The 25,069-nt window shown below is 45.7% G+C and overlaps 1 protein-coding gene across 2 annotated transcripts in view; it reads left to right on the forward strand.

Annotated features, from left to right (window-relative positions):
* The window catches only part of AHRR (aryl hydrocarbon receptor repressor), a 1,406,519-nt gene that overhangs the window by 249,580 nt on the left and 1,131,870 nt on the right, over positions 1-25,069 (forward strand). The window contains exon 3 of one of the 2 annotated variants that reach the window (XM_069620459.1): positions 23,542-23,723. In XM_069620459.1, coding sequence (XP_069476560.1) covers positions 23,542-23,723 — 182 coding nt within the window. The remainder of the gene's footprint in view (positions 1-23,541; positions 23,724-25,069) is intronic. The other variant, XM_069620460.1, reaches the window with a different exon arrangement.

Raw genomic sequence — 25,069 nt, forward strand, 5'->3', positions numbered from 1 at the left:
CCGTACACCCAAGGGGGAATCCAACTCACGAACTTCGAAAAGTACTACCTGGCAGCACAGCTTAGTTTTGTCACTAAATGGCTAGCAGATGAAGCCACATCCGAGACCCCCCCTGCTGCAGACCATAGTTTCCCCGTTGCATATGAAGTACGAGCACAGGACGCTTATTATTCATTAGATGTGTTCTTTTGAATAAAATGCATAAACCGTACCAAATATCTTAGCACTTATTGCTTTCAAGACTTTTGGGGACTAACGTGGCCGGGTGGAAGCCATGAGTGGACTTCTTAATGATAAATATAGCTTTCACGCGCAGGCTGGGGGGCGGATGGGTTTTAACGGACCGCCAGCCGAGTTTGTTAGGCCTGCGCTAAGCGAGGGTGTCAGCTTGGGCTGTGGGCCACTAAATCCCATGTCTGCCCCCCAGCCGGGGCGTGAAAGCTATTCGCACCCTGGGAATTACCGCGTTGGGGATAGTTTTCTTATTTTTTTCCTTCCGGCTGGAGATGAGGTCAGCGCGAGCCCATCTCACGTCGGAGGAAAAAAAAAGTTTTAAAAAAAATGACGACACTATTAACTTAGAAAAGGGACTAGATCATTTTTTGGATGACGGCGGCGGCCATGGAAAATATGTTGCAAAATGACTGCCGTCATCCGGAAAAGGGACCCAGTCCCTTTCCTATTTTAATGGCAGCAGCCATTTTTTGACATTTTTCTTTCCACCAGCGCGTGCACTGAAAGCAGAATCTCGCCTGGGAAAGGCAGATTGTGATTGGTCAATCTGTCTTTCCTGGGGGCTAATTATGCTTTAACAATCTGAGTGTTGGTCTCATTTTATGTACAGTGGGGAGTACTTTAGCTCTCTGACTCAGCTCTTGAAGACACAAATTAGAGGGGTCCTAATGTTTATCATCTGCTCTGTTTTGTCAAATGAGTGGATCATTGAAAATGCTCTGTTATTCGTTTTGTAGAAGAGAGTGCAATGTTTAAGTTGGGGGGAGAGTTGTTTGAATGTTGTTTTTAAAAGATGTATTTCTTTCCATGCAGTTTGGTACATTTATGTCTTAAACACAATGCTATGCAGCATACATGTGGATGTTATGTTGTGATCATTATTGTTACTACTAATGACTATGTCTGTTACTGTTTGTGTGGTTCAAGACATAATGGATTTGGAGCCTTGCATATAAACCGTCACAAAGCCGACAATTGTAACAAGCATTGGCAAAGCCAGTTTGTCTTGCTTTACAAAATACATCTTACTCTCTGCATTTGTAAAGCCTCCACAAGGCAAACCAAGTCTTACCGTCTGCACCTGGAAAGCCAGACCTGTTGGTTCTGCGTATGTTTGTTACTATGCGCTGCCAATGTATCCAGTTCACTTGTGCTGAGAATAGACTGCCTTCACTGTCACAAAGATGTTCAGGGAGTGGCATTTACGTAAATATTGAATGACAGAGGTGACGATACCTTTCACTGTTGGACACGGAATATGACTCGTAACAATGGTCTTGTAATGCCATGTTTGATAATAGATGTTCCCTGTGTGAAGAAATAAGTGATCCGTGCTGGCCTCCACTATCATACACCTGTTAAATGAAACCATCTCGATATTTAGCTAATATGTGAGTGTATTAAATGCAGCTAACAAATCTAGCCTCAAAAGTACCCCAACTTTGTATTTTGTAGTCCACAGTTTCTTGCTACTATCCACCAGCACAGCTGCAATGAATACCTCTCCTGGGCCTGAAGCCAGGTTGGCAGTATTCCATTAAGTAGTTAACTTCTCATCATGGTTATAGTGGCCCTCATTAGGACCCTGGCGCTAAGGGGTTTGCGCCAGCGTTAGCTGCGCCGACCCCTTACCGCCAACTACGAGTTCCCATAGCGCCATGGTCATTTTTCCGCCCGCTTTTTGCGGGCGTAAAAATCCATGGCGCTATGGGACCTCGGTGTTAATTACGCCACCGTAGTGTACGGTGGCGTAATTAACACCTTCCCCACTCCCATTGAGCCCTATGGGGCCGAAATGGGAATGGGGAAGGGTAAATGGGTCAATGGGGACTTACCGCCCCGCCGACCTCGGAATGGGGCGGTAAGTCCGCCATCCGCCATGGCGTAAAGGGACTTTGCGCCATGGCGGAAAAGTCCGCCGATGGCGGAAAAAATCCGCCAGGGTCGTAATGAGGGCCAGTGTCTTATTTTGGTGATCTATCTCGCACCAGGTGTGGTTAATTCCGTGTCTTTAAATGTTAAAGGTCTCCACATTGTTAGCAAAGATTTGCAAGGTTCTGCTTTTTTGAGGGGGGTAAAATTGACTACATGAGACAAACCTTGTGCCCAAGGAGAAACGAAAACTCTGTAACATACCAGCGTGGCAGCATTTTAAACTTGAATGATTTCCAAGAAAACAAGATGTAGCTATTTATTTTCATAAAAACTTCCAATTTATGAAAAAATAGTATGTTTCGACAAGCAAGGGAAATTCCTGTTAAATAAGGGTACAACTGAAAAAAACAAGATCAAAATTGCCACTAACTAATGAATGTGACAAACTCTGGCCAGGAAGAGAGCTTTAAAGCCTTCTGCTAAATTCATGCAAGGGCTACTATATTAACAGGAGGATTCATCTTGCTCGAGGTGGCTCTGACATAATTATAAAGAAATACCAGACAGTGGTGTAACTCTCTACTATTTGAAGAAAAAAATGAAAATGAGTAGGTCCTGAATGCACATGTAGTTTGGTCAAGGCAGAATGGCATAGTGCCTGTGTATAGCAGAATCAATAATGTCTACTTAGCAACTTTCTGCCAGCTTTGTTTGAAAAGGATTTGATTGAATCAATAACACACTGGTCATGCCTCAATAACAGCAAACCTCCTCTTGGCTCTGCTAGAATCCAGTGACCATAAACAGACAGAGTGCGAGAGCGCACGACAGATAGTGGCCCTTACCAGCCGATTACCGCGCTAGCACCGCATATGTTTATAAAACATACAGCCAACCAGCTATAAATATTGCTTAATCAATATATCCACTTAATCAATCGTGATAACAATAGCTTTGTGATGGCCATCAGACCTTCAGCAAAATCGGGAGGATAGCTCAGGGGCAACACGCTCGTCTTGGAAGCAAGATAATGCAGAGCAACGCATGTTCGATTCTCGGGTCCATGCTTAGAAACCTCCGGGTAATAAGCGCATTATAAATAACCAATTATAATTATTATAATCTGGTGGTTCTAGTGAAAAGTTTCCACCAAGAGTCAGCAACTGTTCTTTTACATGCTGCAAAACGGCCCTCTGAATGATTTAATGGGGCACCTAGCAACGTCCTAACAGGCGTAAATTGTGGGTACAAATTTACTAGATGGGTCTAAAGGCAGCTTGGTCTGGTAAAAGCATAACTGCGTCTATGTTCAGGCTTAAAAACTGTCATATTTGAACCAGCTCTGCAGAGACTATGCATTCACCTTCTCAGATGTATCTGTAGAGACAATAATTATACATTCAGAAACCCTGATTCACAAATAATGTTTCCAACTTGCCCGAACAAGCAGCTCCTGCAAGTTGGAGAAATGGTACAATTTCTGCATGGGTAGTTTGTCAGATGACCTTTGTGCATTCGTCCATTTTTCAGGCCTCCTCAGTTACTTTGCATCAGCCATGCCCCAGATGTAAATTTCATCTTTGGATGCTTTGGTGCTGGCCAGGAGGCAAGCCAGACATTTGTCGTTTCAAACAGCTGCCTGCCTGGGAGAGCAAAGCATGAGCATTTCTGTTCACTGTCAAACTTCTTCTATTCCTAAATCCGGGGAAGAAATGTTCAGTGATAATTTCAGGCAACTGCCACCGTAAAACAGGTCTAGACTGCTGCTGTCAGTGGGTCCAAGCCATGATATGATATGATATAATATGGCATTTATAACGCGCCTATACACAAGTGTTACAAGGCGCAAGGAGGCAAGGGAGGAGGAACAGAGGGAAGACAGAGACAGCGATCTTACTAGGCCAGGTGACATTGAGATTGTACAAGAGCAGGGGAGGGGGCGAAGGGAAAAGTGCAAGGGGAAAGGGGGAGCGGGCTATGCAGTACATAGGATAACAGTAAAATAAATAAATGAAAGACAATAAATTAAAAGTGCAACCAGCTGGAGTGCAGACGTCAAGTGCTGGTAGGGGGCTGTAGGGATACAGAAACAGTCCCCGAGTGCAACGGTTTTCGGGGGAGCAGTGTAGGTGTGCAACTGGCAGGCAGGGGACCTGGGCCCGAGATCAGAGGGTAGGCAGGTAACCAGTGCAGTTTCAGTTTCAGCCAGGAGATCAACAGTGGAGAGGAGGAGAGAAAGCAGAAGCAAAGAGGAAGGTCTTGAGGTGCTGCCGGAACTGGAGATGGTTCTCCTCAAGTTTCAGAGAGGAAGGGATGCTGTTCCAGAGGGAGGCCCCAGCAGAAGAAATAGATCTACCACCAAATTGTCGCTTGGAGAAGCGACTGACCCTGAGGGAGTTGGAGGTGGATGAACGAAGAGCTCAACAAGGAAGAAATTTAGGAAGAGAGAGTTGAAGGTATTGAGGCCCCAGGTCCCAGAAGGCCTTGTGGACAATGCAGAGGGTTTTGAACTTAATCCACGCAGCCACTGGGAGCCAATGCAGAGATTTCAATCCCAGAGAAATACAATCCCTGGGCTTGAGGCCAAGGACAAGTCTTGCAGTCTTGTTTTGGATGAGTTGCCGAGGGAAGAGAGTAGAGGCAGGCAGATTTAGAAAGCAGCTGTTGCAGTAATCCATCTTAGAGAGAACCAGACCTCTGGAGACAATGAGCTTCTGGGGGAAGGAGAGGAAAGGAAGAATACATCTGAGGAGGTGCAGATGGTTGTGTGACTTCTTAGAGACGTCAGACATGTGAGGAGAGAAGGAGAGTGTGGAGTTGAAGATGACCCTTAGGTTTTTATCCTCACAGGTGGGAGCAGGAAGAAGGCCAAGAGAGGCTGGCCAGAGAGTGACAGGAAAGGAGGGAGCAGGTGTGCCGATGAGGAATCTTGGTCTTACTGGCATTGAGGCAGAGATCATTGGCAGCACACCACTCCTGGATAGCAGACAGACAGTCAGAGATGAGAGAAGGAGAAGAGGTGGCCGAAGGGAGCCTGAAAATGAGTTGAGTGTCATCCGCATAGCACTGAAAGTTGGGGAAGAGAGCGGCAATACAGTGGTCAAGACATGCCAGGTATTGGTTAAACAGCCAGGAAGAGAGGTTTGATCCCTGGGGAACACCACAAGTGGAGACAGAGATAGAGGAGAGGATAGAGGAGAGGAAGGACCCAACTTGGACCTGGGAGGGTCGATAAGAGAGGAGAAGAAAGAAGTTAGATTGGTGATACCCAGATTATCACGGAGACGGTTGAGAACGATGGCATGGTTAACAGTGTCAAAGGCATAAGAAAGATCAAGTAAGATGAGGATATAGGGGGTGTTGAAATCAAGGTTGGAGAGCAGGTCTTCACCTAAGGATCATGCATGCCCTTAGGAGCTGGGAGTGGATGGATATGTGAGTGCCAGGCGTATGCAGGAAGGTGTCATGACTTGATTGAGTGCTCACCTGTTTAGGCTTTTTAAGCTTCTTTCTTGATGGTTCTGGCTGCCCGCATTTCTTGCAGGTGCGGGTCTCGTGGAGGTAAGGATGGGCTTCTTCGGACGCCACACTGTCAATGTCCGGAAGGTTCCCTAATTCCTGGGTGGAGGTAAGCGGTCGGAGGGCAACCGCAAGAGCAGTCCTGAAAGGAGGGCCGCGGAAGAGGTAAGTCGCATCCACAGTCGATGTCCGTTATTTTCAGGGAGTCCTGGGTGGAGGTAAGCAGTCCGAGGGCGACCGCAAGAGCAGTCTGGAATGGATGACCGCGGAAGTGTTGAGTCATGGCTGCAGTCGATGTCCGATATGTTCCGGGAGTCCTGGGTGGAAGTGAACGGTCCGAGGGCGACCACAAGAGCAGTACGTAATGGATGACCGCAGAAGTGGTGAGTCGCAGCTGCAGTCGATGTACGATATGTTCCGGAAGTCCTGGGGGAAGGTAAGCGGTCCGAAGGCAACCTCAAGAGCAGTCCTGGAAGGTGGGCCATGGAAGACCGACAGACACGGCCACGGAGAGCAAGGAAGGCACAATCCTAGGAGCGAGCGCAAGGAACAACACTCAAGTAGGGAATTGTGAGCGCATTGACACGTGCCAATCCCCAGGGGCGGGGCGCTTATCTAGGTGGGCTAGAAACTATACCTTTGATCAAGGACCGGCACCCGTCATGTTGAGAGGTTGTTGGGTGTGTTCTGGCACGCTGTTGAATGGACCAGGAGGTCCAAAGGGGGCGGTAGCGAGGATTCATGACAGAAGGTCTGCACTGTAATGCACTTGCGTTAGTTTAACAACATGCCCACTAGACATGAGCACCCTTTGGGACTCAGTGGATATGCTTGAAGGGCTTCCTGATTGACAGATATTGTGGACAAATCTGTGGAATTCATTGTGCTGCAAAGCAGTTTTGTGAATCGAAACAGAAAAACCAAAAAGTTCCAAACTTGAACTAAATGGCAAGGGGGCCTGGTTTACTATTTTTTAGCTGCACAGTTAATATTTGTGAGTTGGAGAGCAAAACTGAAGAACCCCCATAACCCAGAGCATAGGTTTTGTGCACCCATGATCAAGCAAAAGCAGAGGAATATCTTGCAGTCCAGTAACTGTGCCCCCAGATGCTCATTTCAAGTATGCTCTTGGCACAAACAAAAGTGTGCACCATTCCACTTCCAAATCACTTTATTGCAATTAAAATGTCAGCTTTGTCACTAGTGATTCTGGGCTTAAACTGAACATTAAAAATACATCACAGTGCGCTGACTAGTACTGACCTATTATATTTTCCCAATACCCCTCTATAATTCTTCTGGAATCCTTAATCCGTTCTCATGGGACCTCGCAAACAACATGCAGTTCTTTGTAAGGCACCCCAGTTTCGAGATGCTTCTATTGTAGTAAACTGTTCTCTGCTGCACAGCTACTCTTTAGAGCTAGGAGAGGGCCATACAAAATAGGAAACAAGCATTGACAAAGCCAAAGGTTTTTGCTTATGTGTAGGCATGGGCTAGGCATTTGTCAGGCACTGCCATATTGGTACTTCCTGGGTATAAGATGGGAACAATGGCAAATGGTGCGAGTACCTGGGAATATGATGGTAGTGCCTGGCAAATGCCTACCTAATAGATTACCTATAAACATGTCAAACACGTTGGCTTTGCCAATTCCTGTTTTTAACAGGACTACAGTGCAGGGAACTGAGGCAAGGACACATATGTTGCTTACAAATAGAGTGCTTGAATGTACACTTGGTTAAGACTGTTTTATTACACCCGATGCTCCTTTACAGCTGTAATTAAGCTGTTAACTATCAGGAGACTCCTTCAGAGTAGCACTGGCAGGCCCTGCACAGCATACTCTTTGATGTTGCTGTATGACAGAGCTAGCTCGAAGAGATCCCAGGCAGAATATGTTTTGGTTGGGGAGGGTAGGCATTGGGTGGGAATCGCCATAAGTACTAGCATGCCCATGTGCAGTGAAAGGGTGAGAAAAATCCAAACAACACCCACAAGCTGTGTGTCTATGCTCACAATTCACCTCCCTCCAAGCTTTAGTTATATACAAAATGTTTAGCTTATAGGTGGCGCTTAAGCGCTGAGCTTTTCATTGTGGGAATATGCACTTTGGCAGAACTTCGGACCCAAAACTAAAAAATTCGTCAACGCAGTTGATGTTGCAGCGTGACAGAGCTAACTCAAGAGATCCCCGCAGGATGTGTTTTGCGTAGGGAGGGCAATTTTGTCGGTGGGTAGTGCCATAAGCTATAGCATGGTCATGGAGAATGAAAGGATGAGTAAAAAGCTAACCAACGCCCAAAAGCTGTGTGTCCCTCCTCAGATTCCATCTCCCTCCTAGCTGTACCCATATGAAATAGTTTTAGCTTATAGGTGGGGCTTAACAGCTAATCTTTTCGTTGTGGGAATATAGCACTTTAGCACCATTTAGTAGCTAGGAAAAACGCCTTAAAAGTCCCAATGCATAACTTAAAAGTCAGACACAAGTGCCTGTATAACATGAACCTTTCATTATTTTGCATTGGGGTAAACATTGTCCTTCTGCAAATATGCAATGCTCCAATGCATTTTTGAAACATGGACATTATGCCCGGGTGTAAATGCCAATTCACAATTGCACTACACAGGTGCATAGTTTATTTAATACGCAACATTAAATCTCTTTCTTAAAGCCGCTACTGAGCAACATTGCACACCACCACAAATTGGTTAATGGTGCATTCTTCTACCTGCAGTGGTTGTACATAAAGATTAGAGCAAGGTCTTCATTGAAACAATTGAGGAAAACACATTAGAAAATATAAACAGCCATCGCTTCTTATATGCTTACAATAAAGGTACCTATTATAAACTGACGTCATCATACACCAATCTGGTTGATAGACTCTCCTGCTCATTTTTGATCTGTGTTAGAGAAAATGTTGCTATGCCATCCTTCTTCACATTTGGCTGGTAAACCCCAAAATAGACTTTTTTTAGATGAACACCCTGCCTCAGTGGAACAAATCACATATGCTGCATTGGAAACAGCTCATTCCGTTCCGCCTCCCACTACGGCATGTCCTGTCTCACCACCCAAAACTGGTGCTCTTTGTACCATTCAAAATCAAATAGAAGAATATTAATAACAAAACGCTACACAAAACGCTACACAAGAAATGTCTATTTTTATTTTTTTATTTTTAAGCTTTGTAGAGCACAACTGTAGAATTGCTTCAAAGCGTAGGAGATGGGGAGAGAGGGAGATGCGCATGTAGCAAAGCATCAGGGTTCGAGGCCGTACATTCCTGGGGATAAAAGCCAGCATCAAGAGGTGAGGATACAAAGATGGTGTCTATTGGATAAGGTACAATTGTGGGAATAGTAGGCCAGCGTGATCATCTCTCCTTTTGTAATTGATCTTCTTATATGATCCTGGGCTAATCATTCATTTTCACTGTACAGTGGTTACTTATCTGCTATAGTAGGTAGCCTTAAAACAATCTTGAATACATATTTTGTATCTAATTGTTGTGTGAAGCATGGGCCTAGCTTGAGAGTAGCGGTGTGTTAGACAGGGTTTGGGCAGCCACTGTTGGGGCTTGCATCTTTTAACAGGGGACCACTCGGGTGGTGATAGTACGTGGTACAAATATCCTTTAACATTAACATTAACAATAGCGCAGTACTGTGAGTTGTAGTCTGTGTGTCAGTCTGTGCCCATTGGGACTGGTCCTTAGTCAGGTGCTGTTGAAAAAGCAACGTTTTGAGAAATTTTCAAAATCAGAGAATTGTGGGGGCATTCCGAGGTAGAGCTGGGCGATATATCAAGTTTTGGAGATATATCAATATATATTCAAAATCGATATAGGATGAGAGAATAGTGTTATCATCGAGATATATTCATATATATACATTATTACATATAATACAATTTATTATTTACATTTTGATATTTACACAGCTATGTGTATTCTCAAACAGGAAGAGGAAGCCTGTAATTGTACTTTATTTTGATCAATGTCTTATAAATGAAGGTGCTTGTGACATCTCACATGTAGCTGGCGGCTTACAACTGAGCATTTAACTCACATAAACAATTTTGAGATATATATCGTTTATCGCCATTCAGCCCAAAAATATCAAGATATGACTTTTGGTCCATAACGCTCAACCCTATTCTGAGCTGATATCGGGTTTGAGTTCCACAAGGTGGGTGCCTGACAAGAAGGATTGTTAGTGGGTCCTCTCTTTGCGAACGAGTTGTGATTCGAGCTGGTTGATCGGTTTGCAGGAGCGTGTGCCAGCAGATATTTGGAGCTTAGCGACCAGGTATGCTGTAGTGCTACTCGTGACTGCTTTCTGGATGATTTATGTCTTCAACAATATCCTGGCGTGGAGAGGAAGCTAATGTTCATGTAGGATGGGGGTACTTTGGTCACATTTCTGTGCACCCATCAAAAGACGTGCTGCAGCATTATAGACTACTTTTTTGAGGAACCAAGTGAATGGATGTGGACCCCATTAGGAGGGCATTTCCCACCATCAGTGTGTGAGATCACAAGCTCCTGCACTGTGGTCCAGAACTCCTCACCAGGATGAAAGGTTTGATTTTGCCAAGAGTGGAGTAAGGAGCCAAGCCTTTTGGGCATTATTGGCTATGTGTTTCTGGAAGGAGAGGCTGCTGTCAATGGTGAAGTATAAGGATTTTGCTGACTCCGAGAGTTGCAGATCAAATCCTTCTAAGCGCATTTCATTGAGCCGTTGTTGGACAAGTTGCCATTTAACAGGGGGGGGCGATGATTGTCTTGGATGAGTAAAGTTTGAGATAGGCAGTCGTCATCCAAGACTGGATGATGGCTGGGTCGTCGCAGAGCTGACTGATGTCCTTTGGGATTTCTACTCTCAGGTACAACTGAGTATCATCCACGTATATGTGGAGATCGCCAGAGGTTCTATCCAACGGTTACAAAGGATTGGTGAAAGGATGGAGCTGTGGAGGACTCAACAGGAGACTGGGAGTCAGTTAGAACACACTGTGTTCATCTGGGCAGCCTGGTGTATGCGAGAAAAGGTAGCATTTACATCAATTCAGGATAGTGGCAGAGAATCCAATTCTGTCAGCAAGAAGGGAGAGGAGGATGCAGTGGTCACTGGTGTTGAATGCAGCCGAGAGGTCAAGGAGGCACTATGGCCTTAAGTATTTTTTAATTTTTTAAAAGTGAAGCTGTGAAGACCTTTACCTGCAGCTAAGTTGACATTGTGATTGCTCTAGTGGGCAGAGCACTGTCACTAGCAATTGTATGTGCATAATATTTCTCTAAAATGTGATGCCAAATATATGCCAACATACTTCCAGTGTAATAAAAAATGTCAGTGTGATTTGCTATCCTTTTTAGCTTGTGTGTCCACTCAAAATGTAGTATTTTCTCTAAGCACTACGCCTGTTCTTTACTTCTTGCTAGTTCACTAAAATGTCAACTAGAACTCTGTGAGGGTTAAGCGAAAGAGCAGAGAAAAGCAGGTAACAAAAAGGGTGTAGTGGTTAATGTGGTCATAGACCAATTGAAGTCTGTTTTCACATTTGGTTTCACATTTGATGGATTACTTGGAAAGATATCAGATGCAACCAGCATCCAGTCAGATCTTCGGTATCCCTCTTAAAGTAAATGACTTGAGGAGGCAGAGGATGTTTGGTGGGTTGTTTGTTTTGCAGGCTTCCGTCCATTTAACAATGTCCTGTGAAAAGGTGAAAAGGTAATTCTCCCCAATTTCCACAACTGGTAGAGGAATTAGTCAAAAGAGAGATAAGTACAGTACAGTACAAAGTAGTAGATTTAAGGAAAGCCCATGAGAACCCACCCACACCCTTTTATATAACAGTGTCCTCGGGATGGACGCTCATCATACGGCTCTCCTTAAGAGGTACCAACTTAGATACACTATTCTAGAAGAGTTAGTTTGGGGTATTCTGGCCATGGTATGTCACCCATGCCTGCCAAATTTCTGCCGGCATAGAGACCCAGCACATCTCAAACCACATAGTTTACTACTGTACCATTCCTCCTGAAAATCATAGATAAAATAGCCTACTCACAAATTCAGAAATATTTGAAATCCAACTGCTTGTTAGGAGTTCGCCAGCACAGAACCGAAACAGCTTTAATGGACTTAAAGGCCCAAATTGACGAGCTCAGGGACTGAAAACCAGCCTTACTCCTCCTCCTGGACTTATCAGCTGAATTCGACCTCATGGACCACAAGGTTCTTTGTAATCACCTGGACTCAGCTGCTTATTTCTCTGATGAAGGCATAGTGTGGATCTAATCCTTTCTCAACAATAGGACCATGAGAGTCTTCTCCCCTACAGCAGCTGCAGACCCTATCCCCATTACCTGCGGAGTGCCCCAGGGTTCATGCGTATCTCTGAAGTTATATAACATTTTCACGAAGCCCTTTTTCTATGATCTGGACCATCTTGGTGTCACCTACACCAACTATGCAGATGACACACAGATTCTCCTACCACTTACTAGTGATTACGATAAGGATGTGGCCTTGGTGAACAGTGTGTATCTCATCATTCAGGCATGGATGGCCACCCATGGACTATTTATTTTCATATTTCTTTATTGGCATTTATATTATGTACAAGAGCAGTGTGACAACAGGTGCCAACTGCGACAAAGTATAATTGTCAGAGTAGGCCAATTAGTTATTGAACAAACTAACAGGTACAGCATAAAACATAAACAATAACAGTAAGTCTCTAATTGGTTGGCAAACAGTTCAGTGTGAGTGGGTCCACAAGGGAGGGGAGAATGGAAGAAATTCAAGGAGGAGAGGGAGACAGGAAGTCCGAGCATAAGATAGTTCAAGTGTCTTGTGATGGGTAGATTGTTCCTGTGTGGGTGAATCATTCAAGGAGGTTTGTCATCTTTAGGGGGGTTAAGCAAAGCCCATGTGAGGGCCCTCCACGCATCTAGAGCCAGGCTTGCGTCATCAGGGGACCTGACAATACCATCCTCCCAAGCCGAAGTCTCTGCCCCAATCCACTGTTCTAATTCGTTGCGCCATACTCGGTACCGTGGGCCACCTGGTCGCTTCCAAGCCATGGCGATGGTCCTTTTGACCAGGATGCATACCAGGTCCATAAGATTTACTATATGCTTGATTTTGGCGAGTCTGGGGTAAGTTCCAAGAGGGCACTCCCCAGGGGACCAATCATACCTGGTCATGCCAGCCTTTCTGCAGGTTTGCTCCACCTTCGACCAAAGCTGTCGGACCTGGACGCAGCCCCAGAACATGGCATTAGGTCCGTTTCGTCCCTGTTACACCACGGACAGTTATATTGGGGTTGTTCATAAATTTCGCTATTCTGAGCGGTGTCAGATACGAGCGGTACATCACGTTGAGCTGAATTAGTCTAAACCTGGAGTTTCTGGATACCTCCTTAGGGAACGCCAATGCTCTCCTCCATTCTCCGTCAGTCATTTCTCGCCCCAAATCCTTATCCCATTTGAGTTTTAGATCAGAGCTGCAGGGATTGGGCCTATCTATTAGGTGGCTGTATATTTGTGACACTGGCCTCCATCCATCTCCCAAATTATATAAAAGCGTACGAAGGGGTTGGACTCGGGTTCGTCGGGCCAAGTGTCCCATTTGGTCCGCGCTAATTTACCGGTCTTCAAATACCAAAGGAATTGGCCACTAGGCATGCCATCATCAGATCGCAAGGAGGAGAAGTCACGAAAGGAGCCCTCATTATATAGGTCCCCCCAGGTATACACTCCCAGCCTTTCCCAATATCTGATGGTTGCTAGGTCGACGCTGTTCTGACACAGATCAGCAAGGAGCGGGATGTCCGGAGTGTATACATGCTTCAGGTGGAGAAGCAATTTTGTTCTGTGCCATGTTTGTCTTGCTAGGGTGGCCAAGAAGGGGGTCCCACCTGTGAGGTGCTGGGGGGCCCAGATGAGCTTGTTCAATCGAATTGGAGCAATCGGGCGCTGTAGTAGAGCCATTTCAGGAGTGTCGTTATCCGCCAACCATTTAGCCACGAAGCCGAGCTGGGCTGCCAGGTAATACCTCTCCAGATCGAGGAGCTGAATGCCGCCCTGCCTGCATGGGAGGGTTAACGTAGATAGTGCCAATTTATGTCTGCCTCCTCCCCACAGAAAGTCCTTAAGTATCTTCTCCAATAGTCGGAAGAAGGGAGCCTTGATATAGTAAAACACATTTTGAAACTCATAGAGAAATCTGGGGAGAACAATCATCTTTATGATGGATTCCCTACCCATCATGGACAGGGGGAGCCGAGACCAAAACCCTATTGACCTGCGTAGGGGGGGCAGCGCGTTCATGTGTGTGATATATATTGACTCCAAGGAAGCGAAATGTGATGGGACGCCAACTGATCCCTAGCGAAGGCAGGTCATCCTTGTGTGTTCTTCTGAGACATCCCAATGGAAAGAGGCAGGATTTGTTTCTGCTAAAATGTATGCCCGATACTTTGGCAAAGTTACTGAGGACTTCCAACATAGTCGGGACATTGAGGTGTGGGTCCCTCACGTAAAGGAGGACATCGTCCACGTACAGGGATATTATGTGGTCAATCCCATCAAAGCTTATACCGGCATCGAAAAATTGTTTCCTGAAATAGATGGCGATGGGTTCAAGCCCAAGTATATATAGCATCGGGGAGAGCGGGCAGCCTTGCCTAGTGCCCCTTTGTATGTCCTACGCTGCAGAAATGAGCCGTCCAGATTTCACTCGTGCTTGCGGTTTAGTATAGAGGACTTCGATCCATCTGATGAATTTTTCTCCGAAGCCGAATTCACAGAGCACTGCGACTAGCCACTCCCAGAAGATGGAATCAAACGCCTTGATGGCATCTAGAGAAAGCAGTGTGTAGGACCCCCCTCTGAGGTTGGCTTGTGACAAGACATATTGGAACCTGCGGAGGTTGGAGGTGGTGTTGCGGCCCGGCACAAAGCCATTTTGGTCAGGATGCACCACACCACCGATTACCTTAGAAAGCCGCTTGGCTAGGATTGTTGTAAGGATTTTAATGTCATAATTAAGCATTGCAAGCGGAAGGTAAGAGTCACAATCGTCTGCAGGCTTGTTGGGTTTGAGCATTGGGATCACCAGTGTCTCACGCATACTTTTAGGCAGGATCCCCATCTCGTAGGCCTCCCGAAAAACCTCATGCAGCAGTGGGGTTAATTCCGATTCGTAAGTCTTGTAGAATTCGGTGGGCAGCCCATCGCTACCTGGGGCCGTGCATGTGGCCAGGGACTTAATCGCATCCACTATATCGTCCTTGGTGATGTCTGTGTCTAGGGCTTCTTTGTGAGCGGGCGGTAGTGTGGGCAGCCCTATTTCTTCCAGGGTGTCTGAGATCTCGCCCGGGGGCACCTGTTCATTGTGAGAGTACAGTTGGGCATAAAATTGTTTAAAAGTGTCATTGATGCCCTGTTGGGTCTGATGCAGCATGCCATCCGCGCCCTTCAAGGCTGTAGTAGGGTATCTGGGATGTTCTTATCTGCACAGCCAGGCTAGTAGTCTGCCAGGTTTGTCTGCCTGGGTGTGTGCCCTGTTGGTCCTAGTGGTGTAGTCGAACTTGGCTAGTCTGTCCCAAGCTTTTTTGCAGTCACCTCTGATTTGGATGAGCTTATCTTCTTCCTGCCGAGAGTCACGGATGTTAGATTCCAGCTGTTCTATCTCGGTTTCTCGTTGCTCAAGCTCAATTCTTAGGTGCTTCCTGATTCCCCCGGCTTTTGCTATGATTTCACCTCTTACAACCACTTTGAGGGCATCCCACAGTGTGCTTAGATGGTCAACACTACCCGTGTTTTCTTTTATATAGTTCTCTAGGGACTCCCTGAGATCTTCTCTAATTGCTGGGTCCTTTAGCGCATCAGTAGGCATCCTCCATGTAGGTATCGGAGATCTGGGCCCTACGGTGCACCATTCTATTGTCAAGGGCGAGTGATTGGAGATGGTGCGGCCCAAGTAATTTGCCGCTTAGATCTGGGGGAGTCTTTCTCTGCCAGTAAAGATGTAGTCAATTCTAGTGTGGAGATTATGTGGAGACAAATAGAAGGAGTAGCTACGGTCTATTGGGTGCCGCTCTCGCCAGAAGTCTACTAGTTCTAGGCGGTTCAACATGGTATTCAACGCCTTGGTGGCAGCCGATGGACCTCCGGGGAGAGGGGTGGACCTGTCAAGCTCGGGTTACTGACACAGTTGAAATCACCACCCCAGATAAAGAATCCATTCCTGTAATTCCGTGATCTTGGTATACATCAGGTAGAGGTGCGCTGGTATGTTATTGTTGGGGAGGTATGAATTGACAATGCATACTTCAGTTTGTTCAATGTGGCCCCATAGTATCACGTACCTGCCTTCCGGGTCCGATTCAGCCCTATTGAGGTGGAAAGGGATTTGAGGGCTAATCCATGTAAACACCCCTCTGGAAAATTTGGAATATGTGGATCCAAACCTCTGTCCTCCCCAGTGTGTTTGGAGCGTCGCGGCAGACTCCCTCGTTAGGTGGGTTTCCTGCGGAAGAGCCAATCCTATTTTTTTTCCTGTGGAGGTAGGATTTGATTCTATTGCGGCGAAGGTAAGTACCAAGACCTCTCACATTCCAGTTTACGATCTTAATGCGTGTGGCCATATTGGTGCGGGAGAAAGTCTGAATGTCCTTTTCATATTGGCCCTCTTCACCCTCCAGTCGGCCTGGTGGTTAGGACAGCTCCCTTCTGTGTTAGTCTGTATTGACACGTAGTGTGTTCCATCTCGCGACTTTGGTAGCTGCATTATTCTAAAAATTGGAGACTTGTAAACAGTTTCAACTTCCACTCGAACAGGTGGATTAACTACAAGAAACAACTGTGAATTGCCCCGAGCAGCTGCATTGGGAGGGCAACGCTCGGGGGTTCCCGCTTCCCGTAGGCCTATCCGGGTCGTGAGATGCAGATGTGATGCTGGCAACAGGCCAGAAATGGATGTGGTGGGGTGGGTCATGATAGTGCCCATCTGCGAACCTCTGGGCTCCCGTCTGTAAAAGCACAATCTGATTGCTGTGACGGAGGATCAACTTTAGGCGCAATGTTCTGGTTCAACTTCTCAAAGCGGTTACATTCTCAGGATTCGTAATTCATGCTCAGTCATTTGGACCTATGGTGCGTTCTTCACCATCGGCTAGGTTATTATGCTCCATCCACATGAGGGACGCAGCCGGAGATTCCATAAAAACAGCTTTCCCTTTGTAAAGTATCTTGAGGCGTGAGGGATATAGGGGCATGTATCTGAGATTGAGTTTGCATAGCCGCGCTTTAATTGGAATAAAAGAGTTCCTGGCTCGCTGCACATTGGGGGTGTAATCGGGGTACATGACGATCTTGGAACCATTCCGTTCATTCACGCCATCTTCTCTTGCAAATTTGAGTTTTGTCTCTCTGTCGCTGAAGTTTAAGATCTTCGCGATCATCGTGCGTGGGTGTGATCCTGGTGGCGGTCTTTTTTGTAGGGATCGATGGGCTCTCTCGACAGAGAATCCCTGCGTGAGATTGCCGGGCCTACCCCCTGTAGTATCATAGACTCTACATATTCAGTCGGGTTGGTTCCCTCCATTTCTTCCGGAACGCCAAGAATGCGTATATTGTTACGGCGGGCCCTCCCTTCTGCTTCCTCTGACCTCGCTTCTAGTCGTGCAACCTGCATTTCCAGCTCGCTCACCTTAGTTTTCAGGTCAACGGCAGTGTCTGTGGTGTCTTGCAGTGCCACCTCCACTTTGTTCACCCTTTCTGTGAGATTGCGAGCGTCTTGGCGTATGAGCTGGATGTCATTCTTGAGTTCTCCTATTTTGGTCTCAATAAACGTTTGAAGGGTCGCAATGGCCTGCAGCACCTGAGTGTGTTTGGTGTCAACGTTGGGTGAGGGTGGTTCCGTCTGCGTAGTAATTTCATGCTGGAGTTGCTGTTTGGGCCTCGTCACAGAAAAGGAGTCCATGATTGTCGCTGCTTTATTTTTATGGCATGAAGTGGACATCTCGCACCGCGTGGCGTGGGCAATTCCAGCAGGCTCTGGCCCGGACCTGTGTGTCGGATGGTGGCCTTGAGCGTATAGTGGTGGGCCCTCACTCCTGTGTTGAGCGTTAGGTTTCTGCCCCAGTGACAGTTCATGCGCCAACCGATTGCCGGCATATTGTGGCCTCCGGCTCCTTGTGCCACCAAGTTCTCTTCAAGCAATGCCCTTTAACAGGAACTTCTGTCAGCCCACCGCGCGGTTCGATATGGGATCCCCTTCCTTCTCCTCGGCCCGAGAGTCAAATAAGGTCCCTGGCGCACTTTTGGCCAGTTGGGTAGGGCGCCTGAGGTGGGGGTTTTTCATGGGAGCGCAGGCAGTGTACCAGTATCACAATCCAGAGCTCAGTTAACGCTGCTGCGGCACTCATACAAGCCTACTCAGGCCTCATCAGCAAGTAGTCACAGGCGCCGGTGCCCATTCACGGCCGTGTGTGCAACCCAGCGGGAGACCGGGTGTTACGCGGTTCCTCGCCAGCACGGTCACTGTTATAGGCCAGGTCACCATCTGGGCCGAGGGCCAGCAGAAAGCGAGAAGCAAAATGTGGGGGGAGGACGGAGTACAAGTCCTTACCCCCGCAGTGTTATCTAGTAGCGGGCGGCCTCCTTACTTGTCGCGGGTGCTGGGGAAGCGCAAAAGCAGGTCCGCGGAACAGCGGCTCTCCGGCCCGCGACGCAGTCAGCCAGAACGGGCCTCGGTGGGCTCACTAGGCGGCGGCTCCCTCACGTAGCAGTTTCAGAGGGTCGCCGCGCTCACTCGCATCTCACAGAGCCCGTGGCCGTTGGGTGCAGGCAGCGATGTCATCAGCAGGCGTCTGCCCTTCGGAGTGCCCTAGGCCGATGGCTTCTGGGCCGGCTCCTCCCCCACTAGCGGCTCAGGCTCCAAACAGGCCGCCTTCTTAATGGGAACCCAGGGGGCTCATTCCCAGGCCCTGTTTCGGGGGAAGCAACCTCTGATTTACTTCAGGGTTTCGCCGAAAAGACTCAGCAGTGTTCGTCCAAACTAACGCAGTGGATGATTGCCAGAAATATAGCCTTTTGATGGCAAATACCAGGATCAATATAAATCTCAGGACGGGAGCTCAGCCTTGCTGCTGCTTCACTCCATGAGCTCTGGCCACGCCCCGCCACCCATGGACTATGCCTGAATGATGACAAAACGGAGATTCTCATCTTGGGCACCTCTTCCACCATTAAAAAAATTGGGACCCAGATACTCCTCATTCAATGTAGACAATAAACTTATTACAGCTGCCACAGAAGTGAAAACTTTAGGCGTTTACCTGGATTCGACCCTTACCTTTAATAAGCAGGTTAGTGGGAATGGCCACTGCGACCGCATATACCTGTAAATTAATCAGAGCTGGGAAACCCTTCCTTTCCAACAACAGCTGTATCACTTTGGCCAGAGCGCTAATTCTGTCGAAGTTAGATTATTGTAACGCTCTTTGGAGCTAACAAGGCAACCATTAAGAGGATCCAGCTTCTCCAGAATAACGCTCTGAGAGAAGCACGTGGAATCTCGAGAAGAGATCATATATCTGAAACTAGAAAATCAAACAACTGGCTCTCAACTCAAGAAAGAATTCAGCTAAAAGTCACCTCACTCGTATTCAAATGTTTAAATGAGGCTGCTCCTCGCTATCTCTCAGAGATTTCATCAAATCTATTCCTATCAGATACACTAGATCATCTAGCACTAACTGTCTCACAGTTCCTCAATTTAAACTCTCTAGAGTTGGGGGATGTAGTTTTCAGGTTAAAGCACCTCTTCTTTGGAACTCACTACCTCCTCTCCTGCGAGTGGATCAATCATATCCAAATTCCGTCAGAACTTTATAACGTGGCTTAAAAACTCAGACTAGTGACTGACCTATCTCTTACCCAGTAGTTGGGACCAACGTGTATATATGTGTATTTATGTATATATGTATATGTTTTATTTTCCTCCATGTAACTAAGATGTATTTTGTATGCGTTTACTTTATGTGTGTAACTAAGCTGTAAGTTATCTTCTGCAATGTGCCCTGATACCTATGGGTCTGAAGCACAATACAAGTAATAAACAAACAAACAAACAAACAAACAAATAAACAAACAAACATACCCAGATGCCAATCATGAGAATTCTTGATAGTGGAACCCACATGATTGTGCATGTTGGGTCACATGCCTGGTTTCCTTGTGAGACAGTGATGTGGCCAGCAGATATGTCTGGTAGCAGGTGAGAATGGAAAAGGTTACCTACCTTGGTTTTCTCTTTGCTGTCAGGTATTGAAGATGGCAGAGGGAAAACAAGGATACTCTGCATGCTTCTGGTGCCTCTTGGAAAGGAGCAATTACAGGCCTTCTTTTTGATGGCCTTTGCAGGCATGCTTGGGCCAAAGATCTCCAGTACAGTCCCCTGGTAACAGTTTAAGTGGCAACTGCAAAAGTAAATGTGGCAGTACTATTCCTTAGGGTTTCTCCGCTAGCAGAAGAATTGACCTTACTGTCCTTGGATTTAGAAGCCATTTGTATACCTCAGCTCTGTTTAGGCTTATTTGATGGTCCTGTGCACACTAACCCCACTCAAATTGTTTTAGATCATTGTCTGAATAATTACACTGAACCGTAATCGTTTAATGAAATGTGTGCTCTGATATTGACTGAAGCAGCCTTTTAAGGTCAGATGATTGTTATTTGGCTGTCATGACTGTAAAGGTTACTCACTGCTGGCAAATCAAGTAGAGGACTGATACCGGCTGTAACTATATGGAAACAGCAACTGCTGGTGGATCTTCCAGCAAATGACTACCTCTTCACTAGGATTGTGAAAAAAAACATGTTTTACACTGGCTATGCTCTCTGACTGTCACGCTACATTTCAGAAATGGGGGTACGCCACTCTGAAAAAATGAAATTGCGTCCACCACGACAATACTCATAACCAGGCTTGTGTATTTTCAAACAGTTAAAGCTGTTTATTTGCTTTCATTGGATGGTGGTGGTTAGGTTTGGCTCTTGGGGTTTATTTTTATTGTCTTTAAAATGGAGCAAGGAGGGGACAGGGCTTACAGATCTTCCAGGGTATCAGCCTGTGTGATGTGCTGGTGTATAGTCCTTTCTATTTGTTAGCAGAACAATTGGGCTCCTAAAGAATCTCAGAGAATAAGTCTAGGTTTGCAGGGCTTCAGAATGTGTGCTGCTGTCTCAGGGGCAGAGGAAGACCACTGACAGGCACCCACCTGTCCCTAAGGGGAGTTCCTGGCAGGAGATGTTGAGGGGTGGAGGTTCTGAGGAGGATGCAAACTCTACAAGAGACTTTGTAGAGTTTCCAGCAAGGGCCATGTGGATACAAGATTCCATACACAACAAGCTTGTGGGTGTGTTGGACTATTTTGTTTTTGCTTGGAGGATGAATATTGACGAGCCCCATACAGTGACATGCAACAGATGTTTTACTTTCGTCATGGCAATATAGTTGTGATTACCAACATCTGGTGTTACCACCAGGCATTCGAAGAGAGTTATCACTCCATTCCCTTTTCGGATCTCGATGAGACCACCACATCACTGAGGAAGTTGTGAGGCTCTGTTAACAATAGAGTATCTCTCCACTGCCTGAGGGGACTTGCTATTGGTATCATGCCTTGACAAGCTGGCTATGACATTGATATACCCATTTACATCCAGCAGCGCTCAATCCCACGCTGATTTAGAATTTGGGGAGGTCCTTTCAAGCTGCAGATGGGATCTGTGTTTGTATTTAAAATCTGTTTTTTCTTCTTATCATTCTACAGAAAGTGCTTTACTTTCAGTTTGTGATTTCTTGTTTTCAGCAGGTTATTCTAAACACCCTACTTATCATGTTCGATGTATCTGCTGCTTTTGACATAGTTGATCATTCTTTGCTTTTGTCTTCACTTTCTTCTCTTATGTTTTCTGGTTCTGCTCTGCTCTTCGTTGGTTTCAATCTTATCTTCAAAATCGTACCTATTCTATTTCTTGGGCATTTGTTCCTCTTCAGCATGGTGTGCCTCAAGACTCAGTGTTGGGTCCTTTTCTTCTCTCTATGTACTGCTCCGCTCACTTCTATTATTTCTTTATCTGGGTTGTCTCAGTACTTTTATGCTGATGACACCCAACTATTTCTATCCTTATCCTCTTTCTCTACTACTGTTCATGACACTTTAACATCTTGTCTTTTGGGTATTAATTACATCGTGGATGTCTGATCATTATCTTGTTTTTAATTCTGCTAAAATAGAGGTTTTATTTTCCCTGCTTCTACCATTCACCCATACTTCTAGTAGTATTTCTTTTCCCCCGTCTCTGCTTTCCATTTAATCATCTTCCTGTAATTTGGGTCTCTATCTTGACTCTCCGCTTTCCTTTTCTTTTCATATTTCTTTGCAGTCACGTTCTTTTTGAGCCCATCTGTGTAATATATCGAAATCTAGATCTTTTCTTACCTTTAATGCAGCTAAGTTGCTTATTTCTTAGTTTTTTAAATGTTCTTTTCTCTTTGGTCTTCCTGCTTCTCGTCTTGCTCCTCTTAAATCAATCTTTAGCTCTTCTGTTTGTCTGCTTTGTTCTCGTGCGCCTAGTGACTTGATTTCTTCTACATTGTCTTCCTTGGGCTGGCTTTCTTTTCATTCTCGTCTTAAATGTGACTTTCTTTGGCTAGTTTTCAAAGCTTTGTATGATCTTTCTCATCATTTTTCTGCCTGTGTTTCATTTTATTATCCTTCTCATTCTCTGTGCTCTCAATCTCTTTTTCTTTTAACTGTTCCTCCTCCACCGTGTGCCCAACTTCGTTTTCATTATTTTTCTTTACTTGCTCCGTTACACTGGAATGCGCTTCCACTTTCTCTTCGCTGTATTTCTTCTTACTCCTCTTTTCAGGCTGCTCTCAAAACATCCTCTCTAGTGTGCTCATTTTCATTGTGATCATTTTTATTGTACCATACGTTTTGATTTGTACAGCGCTCTGGCATATAACGCTTAATAAATACAAAATAAATACACAAAATACGAAATAAAAGGTCGAGCAGTGTCCAAAGGAAAGAATGACTTTCGATATTGTGTGATAATGCCCAAATACTTTGATTTGCCCTGCACTCTGTGCGCTTTCCTCAGCAACTGTCTGTAGTTGTAAAAAGTTAATGTTGCCCATGAGCACTGCACCAAAAAGCTTTTTTGAGGTACGACTACTCTTCCATTTTCATATAGTTTCCTTGCAGCCCGCTGCTGTTCTGCTCACATATGCCGCAAACCCCATGACCACTGCCTGTCAAAGGGTGTGGGCATGCTGCTGATTCTCTGCACATCATTCACACGCTCAGTGTAGGGGCGAGAATCAAAAATTGGGCCCCTGGCTGACAGTACAAGTCCAATTCTGTCTGCTCCACGTCACAACCTTCTGGGGAATATGCACACAACGGCACATTTACAAATGATTTAACAAATTTCCCAACTTACAAAATAGGACCCTCAAAACAGCATATTCGGATATCATTCTACTTGCCTGGCAAATGCGGCCGAGCACCTCATCCCACCATGCGCACAGGAAATGCATTGGAAATGTATAGGTCCCAGGCATGCTGATTCAGCATTGCCTCACTGGGTAATCGGATCTCCTTTAAAAGACGTCACGTTATGCCCTACTGTGCATAGAAAAGGCACCCTATGAAACTTTGCTATTTTTTTCCACAAACAATGGTAAATCATACGATAAGATGCTGTAATATCTATTTAAAACTTTGTGCATGAAATCATGGTGTGACATAAAAACAGATATTCGAAGAAGGAACGCTTCACACTGGCAGGCATTAATTCCCCTATTTTTTAACAGAAGGGCTGCAGCCGGGAATTCAAAGTCCAATCCTTCAAAGCGCCACCGAGATCGCCTGAACGCGGAACTGGATCGCCTGGCCAGCCTCCTGCCGCTGCCCCCCGAGAGCATTTCTAAGCTGGACAAGCTGTCCGTACTGCGCCTGAGCGTCAGCTATCTCCGGGTGAAAAGCTTCTTCCAAGGTAAGCTTCCGCAGATGAATGGACCGCGCGCGAGGCTTCCTTTGGTCAACTGTAACCAGACATCTTGATAGTGAAAACTTCTGCGGCACGGGTTCTGGGTTGTCCAACTCCAAGCCTCGAGGGCTGGCATCCTGACAGGTGTTCATTAGATCCCTAATTAATATTCATGAGAAACAATGTGCATACATATAGAATCATTGTATGCAAATGTATCTCGTGAATAATAATGAGCGATATCATGAAAACATGTTAGGATTCTGACTCTTGAGGCCTGGAGTTGGACAACCCTGAATCACAATTGTTCAGACAAACTTTGTGGCAATGGGTGCGTTAAGTATTTTGTAAAGTGGCATTGTTCCAGCTTAGTAACATTGCATAAATGCATCACAATGCAATTGATAAATATGGTTACCCAATAGCAGGACCCTCCTCATGGCCATAGAGTTAGCCATTTTAAGTTTCTTTTGATAATGCACCAAAGATTGTTGCAAACTACCTAATCTAGAACAATCACTTTTAAGCATAGGTTTGGGACAAAGTGAGTGCGGTGCCTGGAACTTCCAACTAATAAAAGATATCAAAAGTTGGATTTTGTGCATATTCCCAAAACAAGAGTTTTTCTAAAATGTTGGCAGAAAATCTGTATTTTCGATCTACTGTTTAGTATTCTCGTCAGAAAATCAATGCAGTGGGAGCCAGATAGTAAAAAGGGCCATTTTCTTCAGTTCAAGTGTGGAGGAAAAGGACTGTAGGGGAAAACCCTGACCCAGAACTAGATTGACAGAGTGATAATGACTATGCTATGAATAGAATGATAGAGTGATAGACTGAAAGAGTAAGCATGTGATTGAGGATTAGAGTGATGGAGCAATAGCTTGCTTCAGGTACACAGTGATCAGTAGTGCAACACAATGGCCAATCGATAATGTGATGGGTAATAGAAGGAATGGAATGAGCCAGCAACAGATTGTTAGCCAGAGGAATACAGCAATATATCAACAACATAACTGCTAAAGTAATGAGGGCATGGGACAAAAACACTGGAACAACCATGGGAGGGTGATGCATATACACCACCTGTGTGTCTGTCAGGTGGAAGCAAGCAAAGACCATGGGTTTGCATTTGTTGGCCACTCTCACATCCTGTGTCTAGGATGGAACCCTTCAGTGCGGCCTTATTCTGAACTGCTAGGTACCATTATTTACTGGATCGAGAAATAGTTGTTAGGTTTGTGCCAGAGGATTCATTTTGTTATTCCCTTCACCAGGGGTCAGTGCATCCGGAATTCCCCGTGCCAACTATTCTGCTACTTCCTGCGTGCACTGTTTATGCATACGTGTATTAT

The sequence above is a fragment of the Ambystoma mexicanum genome, chromosome 5q (genome assembly GCF_040938575.1).
Source record: "Ambystoma mexicanum isolate Mex_15411 chromosome 5q, UKY_AmexF1_1, whole genome shotgun sequence".
NCBI classification, from domain to species: domain Eukaryota; kingdom Metazoa; phylum Chordata; class Amphibia; order Caudata; family Ambystomatidae; genus Ambystoma; species Ambystoma mexicanum.